Source organism: Myotis nattereri (assembly GCF_964212035.1).
Source record: "Myotis nattereri genome assembly, chromosome: 12".
Taxonomy (NCBI): Eukaryota; Metazoa; Chordata; class Mammalia; order Chiroptera; family Vespertilionidae; genus Myotis; species Myotis nattereri.
The window spans coordinates 77,765,226-77,782,622 of NC_138087.1; the positions used below are offsets into that span (position 1 = coordinate 77,765,226).

The 17,397-nt window shown below is 49.6% G+C and overlaps 1 protein-coding gene across 2 annotated transcripts in view; it reads right to left on the reverse strand.

Annotated features, from left to right (window-relative positions):
• DYNC2I2 (dynein 2 intermediate chain 2) overlaps positions 1-17,397 on the reverse strand; it is a 39,482-nt gene that overhangs the window by 10,094 nt on the left and 11,991 nt on the right. Inside the window, exon 1 of one of the 2 annotated variants that reach the window (XM_081103922.1) lies at positions 2,828-3,028. The exons of the other annotated variant lie outside the window; for it this stretch is intronic. Within the exon in view, the coding sequence (XP_080960048.1) occupies positions 2,828-3,013 (186 nt within the window). The 5' untranslated portion in view covers positions 3,014-3,028. Of the gene's footprint in view, positions 1-2,827; positions 3,029-17,397 lie in introns of those variants that run through there. 2 annotated transcript variants of the gene reach the window in all.

Here is a 17,397-nt window from a genome sequence, read left to right on the forward strand (position 1 = left end):
TCTGCTGTTTTTCTTTCTTTTTTAAAAAAATATGATTTCAGAGAGGAAGAGGGAGAGATAGAAACATCAATGATGAGAGAGAATCATTGATTGGCTGCCTCCTGCATGCCCCCTACTGGGGATTGAGCCTGCAACCCGTGCATGTGCTCTTGACAGGAATCGAATCCAGGACCCTTCAGTCTGCAGGCCTATCCACTGAGCCAAACCGGCTAGGGCCCTCTGCTGTTTCTCAAATTTGGCTGACATTGGAATGACCTGGAGACTGGAAAATGGATGCCTGGGGCCTACCTTTCAGCGATTCTGGCTTAATTGGCAAGTGGTTTGACCTGTGACTCTGGTTTTATTAAAGTTCCCAGGTCATTCTAAATATTAAAGCTCCCAGCAAAATTTGACTACCACTGATTGAATCAATCCTATTTCCCAACAGAATTACCTTTCTGAAGCCCAATTCTAAATGTAGGGCGCATTTTTCTTTCTTTTTTAAAAAATCATGGTAATGCCCTAGCCAGTGTTCTCAGTGGTTAGAGTGTCACCCTGTGCACCAAAGGGTCACGGTTCCATTCCCAGTCAAGGACATATACCTGGGTTGCAGGTTAGACCCCCGACCTGGTTGGGGAGCATTGGGAAGGCAACCAATCACTATATCTCTCACACTGACGCTTCTTTATCTGTCTGTCCCTCCCTCCCTCCCTCCCTCCTTCCTTTCCACTCTATCGAAAATCAATGGAAAAATATCCTTGAGCTCAGAGGCAGTCTGACCTGTGACACTAAACTGTCTTTCAGGCTTGGTGTTCTCTCCCAGTCTAAAATCCTGGCTCAGTTGGTTGGAGCATCAACAAAAACAACAAAAAAATTGTGGTAATGCCCAGCCGGCGCGGCTCTGTGGTTGAGTGTGGATCTCCGAGCCAGGAGGTCATGGTTAATTCCCGTCAGGGCGCATGCCTGGGTTGCAGGCTCCATCCCCAGTGGGGGGCGTGCAGGAGGCAGCCGATCGATGCTTCTCCCTCATCACTGATGTTTCTCTCTCTCCCTCTCCCTTCCTCTCTGAAATCAATAAAAAAAAAAAGATATTTTTTAAAAATCTCCTTCAGTAAGATAGGAGGCTGATTCAAGTGAACCACGCTCACAAATAAAAGCCTAGAATCGGTTCTTTCTACAGGTTAAAACTATGGACAACAAAATTAACAAGCTTCAATCTCATTCTTTAAAAAACAACAAAAGGCTGAATCGGTGGTTCCCAACCTGGAGTCTCCTAAAATCGGAGTCTTCCGCAAGCAAGAGGTCAAGCCCTTCTTTAAAAGCCGGCGGACTACACACGGACCCGTGAGAAGGCCGTAACTACACTATCCACTGCCTTTGCTTTTTAACCAGACGGTCCCTACGCAGCACGGCCAGTGGCAGTGCTCGGAGCCAGTGGCAGTGCTCGGAGCCAGTGGCAGTGCTCGGAGCCAGGCCAAACCCCTGCTGAGACCTGCACACCATCGGCCTGCGGCAGGGTGGGCGAGTTAACTAAACGTCTGATCACACAGAGCTGATCATTTTTAAGCTGATCATTTTGTGCGCCCGTGAGTGACGTTATAAGTGTCCAAATGGCCCTTTTGGCAGAAAAAAGGTCCCGTCCCTGGCCTCAGGCAAGCCGTGCTGAGCACCTGAGGTCTGGGCCACCGGTGTAGCAAACGAAACCTCAATCTCCTCTCCCAGGAAACCCTACCACCCCGCTCGACCTGCCCCTGCCGCCCCGTCCGACCTCCCGGGGACCATCCTCCCCGGCCCTCGGGCCGCTCCAGCCCCACTGCCGCCTCCGACCCCAGATTTGCTGGGACCCAAGGGCTTTGCATGTGCCACTGGCTCTGCCTGGACCCTCCCACCTGACAGCCCCGCCGCTAACTCTCTCCCACTCTGCAACGCACCCTCTCACTCCCCAACCCATCCTTAAAAAAAAAAAAAAAAGGTTTTTAAAATTCTATCTTTTTAAACATATTTGTATCAATTTCAGTGGGAGAGGGAGAGATAGAAACATCAATGATCAGAATCACTGATCAGCTGCCTCCTGCGCGCCCCCTACTGGGGCACCAGCCCGAAACCAAGGCACCTGCCCTTGACGGGAATCGAACCCGGGACCCTTCAGGCCGCAGGCCGATGCGCTATCCACTGAGCCACCGGCCAGGGCTTATTTTATTTTGGAAAAGGGAGGCAGGGAGGGAGAGACGGACAGACAGACACCGGTCGGCTGCCTCCCGGACCGCCCCGCCCGCTCTCCGGTGTCCGGGACGCCGCCCCGCCAGGCCCGGGCCATCCTCCTGTGCCCCGCCCTCTGCACCCTGTCCACGGCCCCAACACACCGCGCAGTCCACTTCCACGCGGTTTACTCTCCGTCCGCGCGAGCACCGCCCACGTGGCTGCGGGGAGCCCAGGCCGCGCGCAGCCCCCTCGGGAGGCGGCACCGAGCGCGGCCCGCCGGCACCCCAGCACCTCGTTCTGAGCTTCAGATTAAACCCCGGGAACCGGCTTATCGAGAGCTGAAGACGCAGGCCGGTCATTTTTTAAAACGAAAGAGAATGTGAAATGCTGAAAGCCTGCAGTTCACACAAAATCCTTCCAAACTTAGGGCTTTTAGAGGTTTCTTTAAAAAAAACACACACAACAAAAACGCCTTTAGGTGGCCGTTCAAAGGCTGAGGAAACTGGGACGGAAGAGCCCAAAGGGAGTTCCTGTGTAATATTAAACTCTAAAGAGAAAGCGGTGGGACGCCAGACCCCGGCCCGGCGGCCTCGCGCGGCCCTCGCCCTGCCGCCCGCGTCGCCCCGCGCCGGGCCCGCGCCCTCACCGTCTCCCCGCGGACGCCCTGGACGCCCCTCCACTGGGAAGGCACGGACGCCACGCCCAGGGTCTCGTCCCGCAGCGGCCCCGGGCGCCCGGGCCCCTCGGCGCTCACAGCCCCGCCTGTCGCCAGCGCCTCAGCACGCCCGCTTCCCGCCAGACACAGTCGCCTGGGCTGCGCGCGGGTTGCCATGGCGACGGCTCCGCCCCTCGTGCCGGCGCACTCCCACGTGACCTTCGCCCCCGCGCCTCCAGAGCGGAAGACTGGGGCAGTGAGGCTGTCGGCGCCATCTTTGAATTGGTCAAAACGCTTCCTTCAAGGCCCAGAAAAAGGAGAGCAGTTATTCTTTTTAGCCGGTGCTACCAGCATGACCAGTGTTAGATACACCATCCCCAGAACCGGCACGCTTGAGGCATGCGCGGCTTCTCCCGTGGGGAGGGCAGTGCGACAGTGAGCCGCCCGCGCCCGGCTCAAAGATGGCGCTGGGCGGCGGGGCGCAGGGGGAGCGCGGAGGCGGCGGCCGGCAGGCTGGCGAGTTCCAAGACCCGCAGGCCCTGGACCAGCAGGGCAGCCTTGGCCTCCCAGCAGAGCCGAGGTCCGCGCTGCTCCGGTTGGCGGCCACCTCTGCTCTCCAGTTCTGCCTAGCCGGTTTGGCTCACTGTATAAGCGTCGGCCTGGGACTGAAGGGTCCCGGGTTCGATTCCAGTCAAGGGCATGTACCTTGGTTACAGGCACATCCCCAGCAGGGAGGTGTGCAGGAGGCAGCTGGTCGATGTTTCTCTCTCATCAATGTTTCTAACTCTCTATCCCTCTCCCTTCCTCTCTGTAAAAAATCAATAAAATATATATATATAAAAAAATCCATATGCTGCCCTAACCGGTTTGGCTCAGTGGATAGAGCCTTGGCCCACGGACCGAAGGGTCCCGGGTTCGAGTACTGTCAAGGGCATGTGCCTCGGTTGCAGGCTTGTGTGGCAACCAATCAATGTTTCTCTCTCTTGTCTCCCCCCTCCACTCTCTGTAAAAATCAATGGAAAAATAAAAGTCATTTTTTTAAAAAGACTCAGTTATTGACTGGGTACCGTGTGCCAGGCAAAGAGCCTAAACCTTTATGTGTGTTGATCTTTTTTAAAAAATATACATATTTTTATTGATCTCAGAGAGGAAGAGAAAGATAGAAACATCAGTGATGAGAGAGCATCACTGATCAGCTGCCTCCTGCATGCGCCCCCTACTGGGGACGGAGCTCGAAACCTGGGCATGTGCCCTTGACCAGAATCGAACCCAGGACCCTTCAGTCCACAGGCCAACGCTCTGTCCACTGAGCCAAACCAGCCAGGGCTAAGTGTGTTGATCTTATGAAAGCCTCAGAACTCCGCTAGGAAGAAGCAGATGTTTTCTGCCCCATGAGCGTGTGGATGGCAGAGTCATGCCCCGGGTCACCCAGGAAAGCCCACGTGCATCTGCCCAAGACCCCACAGAGGGCTGCCTGGCCCCAAAGCCCTGTCCTGAGCCTCAGGCCGACCCTCCCGCCAGGTCCCTGGGCCGCCTCCCTGCCACCCCCGAACTCTCAGGGGTGGAAATGCCCAATTAGGGGCCTGTGCACACAGGCCACGTCCTCATTAGGGCCCTGCTTCGGCCAAGGCCTGGAGGACCAATGAAGAGAAGCAGGGATGCTGAGAATGAGAGCTGTGGAAAGTTCTTCCTACTCTTCCTGGAAAGGGGCCCTGACCCTTGGCGGGTCCGCCTGGGGCCAGACCGCAGTGTGCGGGTTCTTGACTTCGTGCAGGAAAAGTTGTACAACACGAATTCAGGTGCATTTAGTGTAGAGGATGTTCATTAAAGCTGGGAACAGTGCAACAAGAAAGGGCCTGGGAGAGCAGGAGAGGGACTAGGTGGGGACATGGGCCTCAGCAGGGCTCACAAAGAAATCAGAGAAAAGAGGACCTCGGGGAAGGCTCCGGGGACTTGCGCTGCCCGGGTGGTAAGCCTCCTGGGATTGCTTTAGGAGATGCTCTGGGAGGAGGGGGCGGGGAGGAACTAACCTGGCCCTGGGAGGGAGAGCGGGACTGGGACCTGGATTTGAGGGGATTTAAAAGGCTGAGCTTTTAGGGGACGTCTGAGCGGAGGATCCAGTATTTGTCAGTTTTATGCTGACGTACCCAAAAGAGATTTATTCTTTTAACTTCCTCTGTGCCTGGGTGTGGCTGGCAAATGGCACTAACTGGATGTCTGCCGTCTCCCTGAGTAGGGTGATTTAAGTAATTTACCCTCCGGTTGGGGAGGAGACATGCAAAGCACTTACTCCTAAGTGTCCTTGGTTCCGGGAGGATAGGAGTTACTCGCGGGCTGCAGACTGCGTGGCATCTAGATTTTCTGGTGGCTGCAAGCTGCTGTTGAACTATCTGTCTTGGTTTCCCTATCCCACTTGTCCTGGCTTACTAGCCGCTCTCGCTACAAAGAAAGAGCCGGACAAGATTCTTCTTGTGAGGCCCTCCTAATGCTAGAAAAAACTGGCAAACATCACCAAGGATTCCAGAAGTCACACTCAAAAAGAAGCTCATGGCTGTGGATGCCAGGAGGCCTGGATTTGAAGTCTAGGATGCAGTGTGTCCTCTTAGGCTCAGTACACTCTGGGCTTGGGGTGCCCAGCTGTGAAATGAGGCTGTAAGACCAGACCTGCTTTAACTCAACCGAAGAAGGAAAACATTTGATGCCCGGCCGGTGTGGCTCAATGGTTGGGTGTTGACCTATGAACCAGGAGGTCATGGTTCCCATAATTCAATTCCATTCCTGGTCAGGGCTTGCGGGCTTGATCCCCCAGTAGGGGGCGTGCAGGAGGCAGCCAATCAATGACTTTCTTTCATCATTGATGTTTCTGTCTCTTTCAGCCTCTCCCTTCCTCTCTGAAATCAATAAAAACATAATTTTTTAAAAGAAAGAAAAAACATTTTAGGAAGAGAAGGGTGTGGGTAAGGTCCAAAGTATTAAATGCCCAAATAGGTCAATAAAGATAAGGGCAGAAAATAGATGGATTACTGAAATTGGCAGTTTGGATGAGATCTGGTGGCCTTGGCAATTTCATCGGAGTAGTGGGGACAAAAACCAGCCTGCAGAGGGTTTAGGAACAAAAGGAGGAAGCAGAGAAAGTAATGAACGTTGTTGGGAAGCTAAACACAGGAAGTGGGTGTGAGTGCAAATTGGTAAAACCCAATTGGAGGGTAATTTTCCCTTAAAGTATACCTCCTCTTTAACCTAGATATCCCACTTGTGGGAATCCTTCCTCAGTTAACAATTACACATTCTCAGACATTGAGCCCCAGGGATATTCAGCAACATATCATTTATAATAATGTTACTACTCCGCCCACCAGTTGGGGGCAGGGAGGATCTATCAGTTAGTCTGTTAGTAGTGACTGATTCTGTAGTCAGTGTAAATGCCAAGCTAAGCTGTGGCACACAACAGGTGTTCACTAAGTATTTGAGAAGCAATTTCTTTTATATATATATATACTAGAGGCCCGATGTGCAAAGGGCTTGGCCCTCACACCCCGGCTGCCCCTCGAAGCCCCAGCTTCCTCTGGAAGGTCGTCCGAAAGGATGTTCTGAGGTCATTCAGCTGTTAGGTCTAATTAGCATATTAGGTCTTTATTATATAGGACTTTTTTATTGATTTCAGAAAGGAAGGGAGAGGGAAAGAGAAATAGAAACATCAATGATGAGAGAGAATCATTGGTTGGCTGCCTCCTGCACAACCCCCACTGGGAATCGAGTCCCCAACCCAGGCATGTGCTCTTGACTTGAATTGAACCCAGGACCCTTCAGTCTGCAGTCCGGGGCTCTATCCACTGAGCCAAACAAGCTACAGGTAAGTATTTGGAAAAGAATGGACAGAGGCCCTTGGTTTAGAGTATTTCTGACACATGGTATAGAGTCTCAGGTGGAATTAACACTATTGTTATATAGATGTTTACATGAAGCAAAACGTTTGCAACATATGATTTTTATAAGATACAATTTACATACCGTATATCTCATTTTTATAACAACATGTTTCTCTTTTTCTTTTTTAATTACAGTTGACATTCAATATTATTTTATATTCGTTTTAGGTGTTACAATGGGATTCCTAATGTGTGAGTGGCCTTTGACTTCTAAGTCATGGCTGCCATCATTTTGTAGGAATTGTCCTGGAAGAAGCAGGAAATTTTTTAAAAATATATTTTATTGATTTTTTACAGAGAGGAAGGGAGAGGGATAGAGAGTTAGAAACATCGATGAGAGAGAAACATTGATCAGCTGCCTCCTGCACACCTCCTACGGGGATGTGCCTGCAACCAAGGTACCTGCCCTTGACTGGAATTGAACCTGGGACCCTTCAATCCTCAGGCTGACGCTCTATCCACTGAGCCAAGCCGGTTAGGGCAAAAGCAGGGAATTTGATGCCCTCACTAACAAAACCTAGAAGTACAGGTCCAAACATTGATAGTGTTCGCCTCTGGGTAATTTAAGTTTTGGGTGTTTATTTTTTTAATATATTTTTATTGATTTTTGGAAAGAAAGGAAGAGAGACAGACAGACAGACAGAAACATCAATCAGCTGCCTCCTGCATGTTCCCTATTGGGGATCAAGCCCATAACACAGGCAAGTGCCCTGACCAGGAATTGAACTGACGAACTCTTGGTGTATGGGTAGATGCTCAACCACTGAGCCACACCAGCTGGACAGGTTTGGGGCGGGGGGGGGGGGTTAGATTTTATTTCGCCGCTCTAACTTTTATTTATTTTTATTATTTTTTTTAACCCTCACCAAGGACATGCTTAGAGAGAGGAAAGGAGAGAAACATTGATGTGAAAGAGAAACATCAATTGGTTACCCTCAGTTCATACCCCAACCAGGAATTGAACCTGAAACCCAGGTATGTACCCTGACCAGAAATCAAACCGTCACTCTTTCGGTGCATGGGACAATGCTCCAACCAACTGAACCGCTCTGGCCAGGCTTGGTAATGTAAGTTTCATTTTCCTCTCGTTATAATGTTCAAGTTTTATGTGGCTGATATGTGAAAAGAAAGGAGTGAGTGGATGAACAAATAGATGCTTAGCTGAGCTGGAGGGCATATTATACATATCTTGGGTGGGCAAGACAATTGAGGAAACATTTCTAGGATGGAGAAGTCTTGAGCCCAGCAGGCGTGGCTCAGTAGTTGAACATGGACCTGTGAACCAGGAGGTCATGGTTGGTTTGCTTCCCAGTCAGGGCATACGCCTGGGGTGCAGGAGCCAGCCCGATTTGGATTCACGCTCATAATTGTTATTTCTGTCTCTCTCTCCCTTTCCCTTCCTCTCTGAAATCCATAAAAATATATTTTTTAAAAAGGAAGGAAGGAAGGAAGGGAGGGAGGGAGGGAGGGAGGGAGGGAAGGAGGGAGGAAGGAAGAAAGGGAGGAAGGGAGGGAGGGAGGGAGGAAGGAAGGGAGGAAGGGAGGGAGGAAGGGAGGGAGGGAGGGAGGGAGGGAGGGAGGAAGGGAGGAAGGGAGGAAAGAAGGGAGGGAGGGAGGGAGGGAGGGAGGGAGGGAGGGAGGGAGGGAGGGAAAAAGGAAGGAAGGGAGGTTGGTTTGAGCCACATGTGTGCTAGAGAGGTGAAGGCTGAAAGGGGAAGAGGCTCCCTGCAGGATGGGGTGGTGGGAGGAAGAGGAGGGGGAGGAGCACCAGGAAGCCACAGGCCCATTCCAGATTAGTCTGACAGCTCCACCTATCCTCTGGCCTCCATGCACCCTCCCGCTCTGGAACGCTCCTCAAAATTATAATTAAGTAACACGTTAGTAATGCCTGTTTTTGTCCCAGTAGGTCAGCTCCACCAACATGGGGACCACAGTTGTCCCCAGAGCCCAGTACTGTGCCTGGCAGACACATTAAGACTAATTGAGCCCTAACCGGTTTGGCTCAGTGGATAGAGCGTCGGCCTGCAGACTCAAGGGTCCCAGGTTCAATTCCGGTCAAGGGCATGTACCTTGGTTGTGGGCACATCCCCAGTAGGGAGTGTGCAGGAGGCAGCTGGTCGATGTTTCTAACTCTCTATCCCTCTCCCTTCCTCTCTGTAAAAAATCAATAAAATATATTTTTAAAAAAAAGACTAATTGAGTCTGGCCGGTGTGGCTCAGTTGGCTGAGCATGTCCCGTGCACCAAGAGGTCACTGGTTCCATTCCCAGCCAGGGCACAAGCCCAGGTTTTGGATTCGATCCCTGGTAGGGGGTGTGCAGGAGGCCATCGATCAATGATTCTCTCTCCTCATTGATGTTTTTTCTCCCTCTCCCTTCCTCTCTCTCAAAAATCAATTAAAAAAACACATATATTTTGTTAAAGACGAATTGAATGAACATCTAGCCCTCAGTAAGTTCAGTTTCCTGCCTTACAGGCAGAGCCCCTTGTAAATCTCAAAAAGGACTTTCCGGAAGCCTCCTGCTTTCCACCTCGACTTCTCACTGCACAAACGCTCCATGTGTATTCGAGAATGTTCAGCCATGTTCAAGGAGGCGCTTGCAAAGAGTGAAAAAAGAAAGCAATCCCATTTTTATTCCCAGCTGTCCTTTATTGTTACTATTTTTGTTCTTTTTTTTATTATTATTACAGTTGTCATTTAATCCTATGTTAGTAGACATTTCTGCATCTTACCTGGCATCATACATACTCATTACATTTATTATTGACTATATTTCCTACAAGATACCCCAATTTTAAATCCCTGGTGACAATAATATCACGAACATTCAGTTCCGTTTAGTAAATGACTAACCTTTCCTTTAATGTTCTTTTTTTAATTGATTTTTAGAAAGAGAGAGAAACATTGATTCGCTGTTCCACTTATTTATGCACTCACTGGTTGCTTCTTGTTTGTGCTCGACCGGGGATCGCACCCGTAACCTTGGTGAATTGGGACGAAGCTCTTCCCCGGGCCAGGGCTGACTCAACTTTTGAATGTTTGTTACCCCAAAGATGAAACAACTAATTGTAATATAATAATGCCTCAAAGGGTATGGGGTTCTCACCATGTGCTAAGTAAGCGCTTTGCATGAACCCCCACAACCTCCTGACAGGCTAGGTATTGTTACACCCACTTTTCACAGACGTAGGAAAGAATGAAGGCTCAGAGACCTTGGGTTTCTCACTCAACTTTGTGCATAGCTGGCGAGTGATGGAGGTTAGATTAAAACCCAGAACTGCCTGATTCAAAAGCCCATGCTTGTCCGATGTGCAGGAGGCAGCCGGTCAATGATTCTCTCTCATCACTGATGTTTCTCTCTCTTTCCCTCTCCTTTCTCCCTGAAATCAATAAAAAATATATATATTTTTAATAAGCACATGCTCCTTTCTTTAAATCACTCTGTGCCTCAGTTTCCTTGTCTGCAAAATGGGGGTACTAAGGCCTATCTCATGCAGTTGAAATATGACTGAATGAGGTAGCACTTGGAGAGCAAGCACACAAAGGTCTTAATTATTCACATTATTAGCACCAAGCCGCAGGGGAGCAGGGAGACCGGGCCTTTAAAGGTGGGAGAGATTGCGAGCCACCCTCGTGCTAGGCTCTGCCCTGAATGAGCTTAACCCTGCACAGGAGAGGCCGTTACAATGCCCTGTGAGTCAGCTCTGGGTGATGGACAGGGATGCGGAATCAGGAGGAGAGAGCAGAGGGCTTCTGGGCTGAGGTCTGAAGAAAGAGAAGTCAGTCTGGCAAGAATAACTGAAAGGCAAAGAGAGGAGAGGGAGGAGGGGAGAGTCTGCAAAGTGGAAGCCAGTCTGCAAAGTGGAGTCGCCAGGCACACAAAGAACCTGGTGCCTCGATGCGGCAGGTGGTCAGGGCCAGATCACGAAGGCACTAAAGGGACACAAAGTTTGGACTTTATCACTGTGGCATCTGGAACACATGGATGGCTTTTCAGCTAGAAAGTGACTTCGTTTGGATTTATGTTTTTATTATTATTATTATTTTTTAAATATATTTTTATTGATTTTTTACAGAGAGGAAGGGAGAGAGATAGAGAGTCAGAAACATCGATGAGAGAGAAACATTGATCAGCTGCCTCCTGCACATCCCCCACTGGGGATGTGCCCGCAACCCAGGTACATGCCCTTGACCGGAATCGAACCTGGGACCTTTCAGTCCGCAGGCCGATGCTCTATCCACTGAGCCAAACCGGTTTTGGCGGATTTATGTTTTTATTTGTCTGTTTGTTTGATTTTTATTGATCTTAGAGAGAAGAAGCAAGGGAGAGAGAGAAACATCGATGTGAGAGAGAAACATTGATTGGTTGCCTCCTGCACATGCCTGGATCCGGGATCGAACCCACAACCTTTTGGTGCACGGGAGGATGCTCAACCAACTGAACCACACTAGTCAGGGCGGTTTTACATATTTTCAGAAGAGCCTGGCCCAGCTGGTGTGGCTCAGTGGTTGAGCGTTGACCTATGAACCAGGAGGTCACGGTTCGATTCCCTGTCAGGGCACATACCCGGGCTGTGGGGCCATGCAGGAGGCAGCCGATCAATGATTCTCTCTTATCATTAAAAAAAACTTTTATTTTTTAGGGAGTGTGGAAGAGAGAAAGACAGAGAGAAACATCCATGTGAGAGAAACACATCAATTGGTTGCCTCCTGCACTCACCCTGACCAGACCCAGGCCGGGGAGGAGCCTGCAACCAAGGTACACGCCCTTGACCGGAATCAAGCCCAGGACACTTCAGTCCCCAGGCCAAGGCTCTAACCACTGAGCAAACGGTAGGGCCTCTCTCATCATCGATGTTTCTCTCTCTCTCCCTCTCCCTTCTTCTCTGAAATCAATATACTGTATATAAAAACAGAAGAGCCTGGCTGCAGAGTGGAGAGTGGATTGTAACAAGGAGGTTTCCATAGCCCAGCTCAGCCCCACTAATTCATTGTCTCTAAAGTGCGTTCTGGAATTTCCCTGGCCGTCTGTCCGTGCTCTGAAGTTTAAGATCCACTTAAGGAGAATTTAGGACTCAAGGTGTTATCAATGAAATCAGAGCCACTTCGAAGGGGAAATCCCATGAAGTTCTGGTTTGTAGGCATTTTTACCTTCAAGTCACACAGGCAGCCTTCCCAGCTTAGCCCTGGGACGCCCTTACCAGCATGCATTCATTCACTCACTCACTCACTCACTCACTCACTCCCCCAGCAGATGATTTCCTGCACCTCCTATGGGTCAGACACTGAGCTGGGGAGCAGCTGAACCACCAAGAACTCCTGCTTTCTTGGAATGTACACCCTGAGCGTTGACACGGTGCACTTAATTACAGGGTGAGAAGTGCTTTGAAGATTCTTGGTCATTATGGTGAGGACATGGTTGCCACTGGGGAGATGGAGAGAGGGGTGGACAGGAAGTGGTGTTAACAGGCCCAGCCCCATGCCTCGCACATGGAAGAGCACAGATAACTGTTTTATTCAACAAATATTAACTGAATGCCTAGTGTGACCCAAGGACCGCAGACACAGACAGCAGGGAAGGGAGCCCTCTAGGAAAAGGTAAGGTATGAGAGGAGAATTCTTCAGTCCCTCCAGGCGCCAAGATTCCCTGCCGGCCCCACCCTCTCTCGGCACCTCGGCCTCGCCCCAACCCATCCCCCACCCGGAAAGGCCCAGCTCAAGGTGGACAGAAGACAAAGCGGCCTTAAGAAGCCCTTTAAAACTGCGTTGTCAGAGCTGGAGTAGAGAGCAGGAAGGAAGGGAAGGACAATGGGATGAAACGCCCGCCCCTTTCCCAGCGGGAGCCGGGGAAGACAAACCCTTCTCCAGCCCTCACAGGCCTGGCTGCATACCCCAGACCTGAGCTGCCATCGTCCAGGTAGGAGCCAGCAAAGGGGGTTTTACTTCGGACCTGCCATGGGTGAGCCCCACGCTGAGCCAGCCAATGACTCGCCCTACTAGGACATCACGGGGGGAGTTCGGCATCTGGCAGTAGGGTTTCAAATGTTGGCTCTCCTGCGCAGCTGCTGTGTGACCTCGTGCCCTTCCTGACCCTCTCTGTGCCTCAGTTTCCTCTCCCTGGAACACTGGCCCCCAGCTCCGCGAGGCATTGAAGCCTGAGATTGCGTCTTCTTAGACCCACCTCTGAAGACCTGGTTGAAAGAGCCCTCCTTGCCCTGGACAGTTGGTGGGAGCGTCTTGGATGAAAGGGTCGCAGGTTTGGTTCCCTATTGGGGCACATGCCTAGGTTTCGGGTTTGATCCCCAGTTGAAAAAAAAAAAAAAAGAGAGAGAGAGCCGAAACCGGTTTGGCTCAGTGGATAGAGCGTCGGCCCAGGGACTGAAAGGTCCCAGGTTCGATTCCGGTCAAGGGCATGTACCTGGGTTGCGGGCACATCCCCGGTGGGGGATGTGCAGGAGGCGGCTGGTCGATGTTTCTCTCTCATCGATGTTTCTGACTCTCTATCTCTCTCTCTTCCTCTCTGTAAAAAATCAATAAAATATATTAAAAAAAAAAAAAAAAAAAAGAGAGAGAGAGAGACCTTCCTTGTTATCCTCCATCGCAAGCCCGGTGGGCTGTCTGGTTGGCTGCCTTCTCCACGAGGTATCAGCCTTCCCTGTGTGCTCCCGCTTGGCAGTCTGTGTGTCCCTCCCGCCAGGCCCTGGGCCCATGGTCTCCTGGGTCTCCAGTGCACCCACCGGGAATGAACGCACAGGCTCTGGAGGATAACAATCCCTGCCACACCTGGTCGCTGTGAGATCCGTGCCTCCGACACCTGGTGGAAGAGCTTACAGGCCGGAGCCACCACTCCAGTCCCCGCTCCGCAGCAGGCCTTTGTGATTGGGGCTGCGTGACCCTGCAGATGGAGAGTCGGGTAAAGCAGGGGGACAGTCATGATTCCAGATGCAGGTGGTCCAGGCCCCATGCCTAGAACACAGGTAACCGGGCTCAGAAAGGCTGATTTGTCACGCGGCTGAGTTTATAGCTTTGTTGTTTTTTTGGTTTTTGAGTTTTTTGGGGGGAAGCAAATCGGAATTTACACACAAGGTGCCCTTTAGTCAGTTTCCTTATAAGGTTATGATGTAATTTATTCTGAGGCTACACTGGAACTCAGTGTTATAACAGCTTCTGGAACTATCATTTTAGCCTGATAGTCTGGAAAAAATAAAAATATCATCTATCCCTTGAATTGAGATTTTTTTATTATTTAAAATTCGTAAAATTTATTTATTTTTATTTTAAGTTACACTTTACTGTACATTCAATATTGTTTTCAGGTGTATAAGGTATTGGTTAGACAATCATATACTTTACAAAGTGTTCCCCTGATATTTCCAGTGCCCCACTGGCACCCTGCAGGTTATTATAGTACTAGAGGCCCAGTACACAACATTCGTACACTGGGGGGAGTCCAGGTCCCTCAGCCCGGCCTGCACCATCTCATAGTCCGGGACCCCTCCGAGATGTCCAACTGCAGACTAGGGAGCAGGCCCAAGCCGGCAGTCAGACATCCCCAAGGGGTCCTTAGCGCTGTCACGGAGGCGGGAGAGGCTCCCGCCACAGCCGCCCAGGGGCAGCTCCTGTGAAAAGGGTCTGCTCCCTGGTGGTCAGTGTGTGTCATAGCAACTGGTCTTTCCACCGTTTGGTCAATTTGCATATTAGCCTTTTATTATATAGGATCATTGACTCTATTCCCTATGTTGTACTTTCCATCCCCATGACTGTTTTGTAACTACCAATCTCTACTTCTCCAACCCTTTAGCTTTGTTACCCAGTCCCTCCAGCCCCTCCCCTCTGGCAATCATCAGTGTGTCTCTGTATCTTTGAGAGTGTTTCTGCTTTGTTTATTTATATACAGTGGAGCCTTGACTTACGAGTTTAATTCGTTCCAGACGGAGCTCGTAACTCAAATTACTCGTATGTCCAATCAAAAAGTGAACGAGTGAGACACGTGATGCTGGGCTGATGTTGTGGCGTTAAATGTGACGTTCACTGGGCCAACTAGCGGTGGGGTATCTGAAGCTGGCTCATAACCCGAATTTTAGCTCGCAACTCAAAGCAAAAAATTGGCCGAGAGACAGCTTGTATCTCGAAAAACTCGTTAGTCGGGACACTCGTAAGTCAAGGCCCCACTGTAGTTTTTTATTTACTTTTTATGGATTTTAGAGAGAGAAGAAGGGAGAGGGAGAGAGAAACATTGATGTGAGGAACATCCATCGATTGGTCGCCTTTAACACGCACCCCGACGCACACACCTGGGGATAGAATCCAGAACCTGGGCATGTGCCCTGACCGGGAATGAAACTGGTGACTCTTCGGTGCACAGAATGACTCTCAACCAACCGAGCCACACCGGCCAGGGCATATTGTTCTTTAGCTTCCACAAGTGAGTGAAATCATAAGGTATTTGCCGTCTCTGAGTGACTTATTTCACTTAGCATAATACCCTCCTCCTAGGTCCATCCATGCTGTCGAAAATGGGAAAAGTTTGTTCTTTTTATGGCTGAGTAATATTCCATTGCATATATGTACCACATCTTCTTATCTACTCGTCTACTGAGAAGTACTTGGGTTGCCTCCATAGCTTGGCTATTACCAATAATGCTGCAATGAACACAGGGGGGCTTATATGCTTTCAAATTGGTGCTTTGGAATTTTTCAGATATATTCCCAGAAGTGGAATCGCTGGGTTATAAGGCAGTTCCATTTTTATGTATTTTTTTATTTATTATTATTTTTAGTTAATCCTTACTGGAGGATACCCCCTCCCCCCTCTAACCCCCCCCACCCCCCCCCCACCCCCCGCCGCCCTGTATTGCTTTGCAGAGAGAGAGAGTGGAGGGGAGGGAAGGAGGAGGGAGAGAGAGGGTGTGTGTGTGAGTAAGAGAGAGAGAGAAACATCAATGTGAGAGAGACACATTGGTTGCCTCCCCCATGGTCCCTGGCCGGGGATGGGGAGTGAACCGTAACCCAGATACATACCCGTGAGCAGGAATCAAACCCTAGGCCCTTCAGTGTGGGGGGCCCATGCTCTAACCCACTGGGAAACACCGGTAAGGGCCCATTTTTTATTTTTTGAGGAACCTCCACACTGTTTTCCATACTGGCCGCACCAATCTGTATCCCCACCCACAGTGCACAGGGTTCTCATTCTCCACATCCTCGCCAGCACTTGTTGTTTGTGAGACGGATTGTATTTTTAGAATCAAGATTTATTCAGAGACAAAGCACAGTCACGCACCACATCACAACGTTTCGGGCAACAATGGCCCGCAGTGCACTCCTCACATGTTTGTGGTGACGCCAGTGTAAACAAAGCTACTGTCTGGCCAGTCTTGTAAAAATAAAGCCCATACAATTAGGTGCAGTGCATAAGACTTGGTGGTGAAAATAAGTTACTATGTGACTGGTTTATGTATTTACTATACTATACTTTTTTTTAAAAAAAAAAAAAATGTTCTTATTGATTTCAGAGAAAGGAAGGGAGAGGGAGCAAGAGATAAGAGAGAATCATTTATTGGCTGCCTCCTGCACGCCCCCTACTGGGGATCCAGCCCAAAACCTGGACATGTGCCCTGACTGGGAATCAAATTGTGACCTAGTTCATAGGATGATGCTCAACCACTGAGTTACACTGGCCAGGCTGTACTTTACTTAAAAAAAAAAAAAAAAAAAAAAAAAAAAGTCCTTACTGGTTTGGCTCAGTGGATAGAGTGTCGGCCTGCGGACTGAAAGGTCCCAGGTTCAATTCTGGGCAAGGGCATGTACCTTGGTTGCTGGCACATCCCTAGTAGAGGGTGTGCAGGAGGCAGCTGATGGATGTTTCTCTCTCATCGATGTTTCTAACTCTCTATCCCTCTCCCTTCCTCTCTGTAATAAATCAATAAAATATATTTTTAAAAACCCAAACATCTGGACCTTTAAAAAAAAAAAAAAAGACTTATTATGGAAAGGATGCAAAGGAGCATGACTAAATCAATAAACTTTACAAAAAAATCCTCACTAAAGGATAAGCTTAGAGAGAGGAAGGAAGTGAGAGAGAGAGCGGGGGCGGGGGGGGGGACTTCGATTGGTTGCCTCCCATAAGCTTCCAGACTGGGGACCAAACCTGCAACCTAATATGTGGCCCTGACCGGGAATCGAACCCACAGCCCTTTGATGTACAGGTTGGTGCTCCAACCTACTGAGCCACCCAGCCGGGGCTGTACTCTACTTTTAATTGTTATTTTATTAATCATTATTTTAGAGTGTACTTTACTTATAAAAAAGTTTGCTGTAATTCAGTATGCCATGTTATACCAGCGGCAGCCCCATACAGCTGTTTACCACGTCTCTTGATTGCAACATTTTCTCTTGTGCTCGATTTAATCTCCTGCTGTTTTATAAATTTAGTTGTGCCTAAGTGTACAGTGTTTATAAAGTCCACAGTCATGGGCAGTAATGTCACATTCACTCACCGCTCACTCACTGACTCACTCAGAGCAACTTCCACTCCTATAAGCTCCATTCTAGGTTAAGCCCCTATGGGTGCACCATTTTTTATCCTTTATGTGTGTTTTTACTGTACCTTTTCTATTATTATTGTTTTTATTG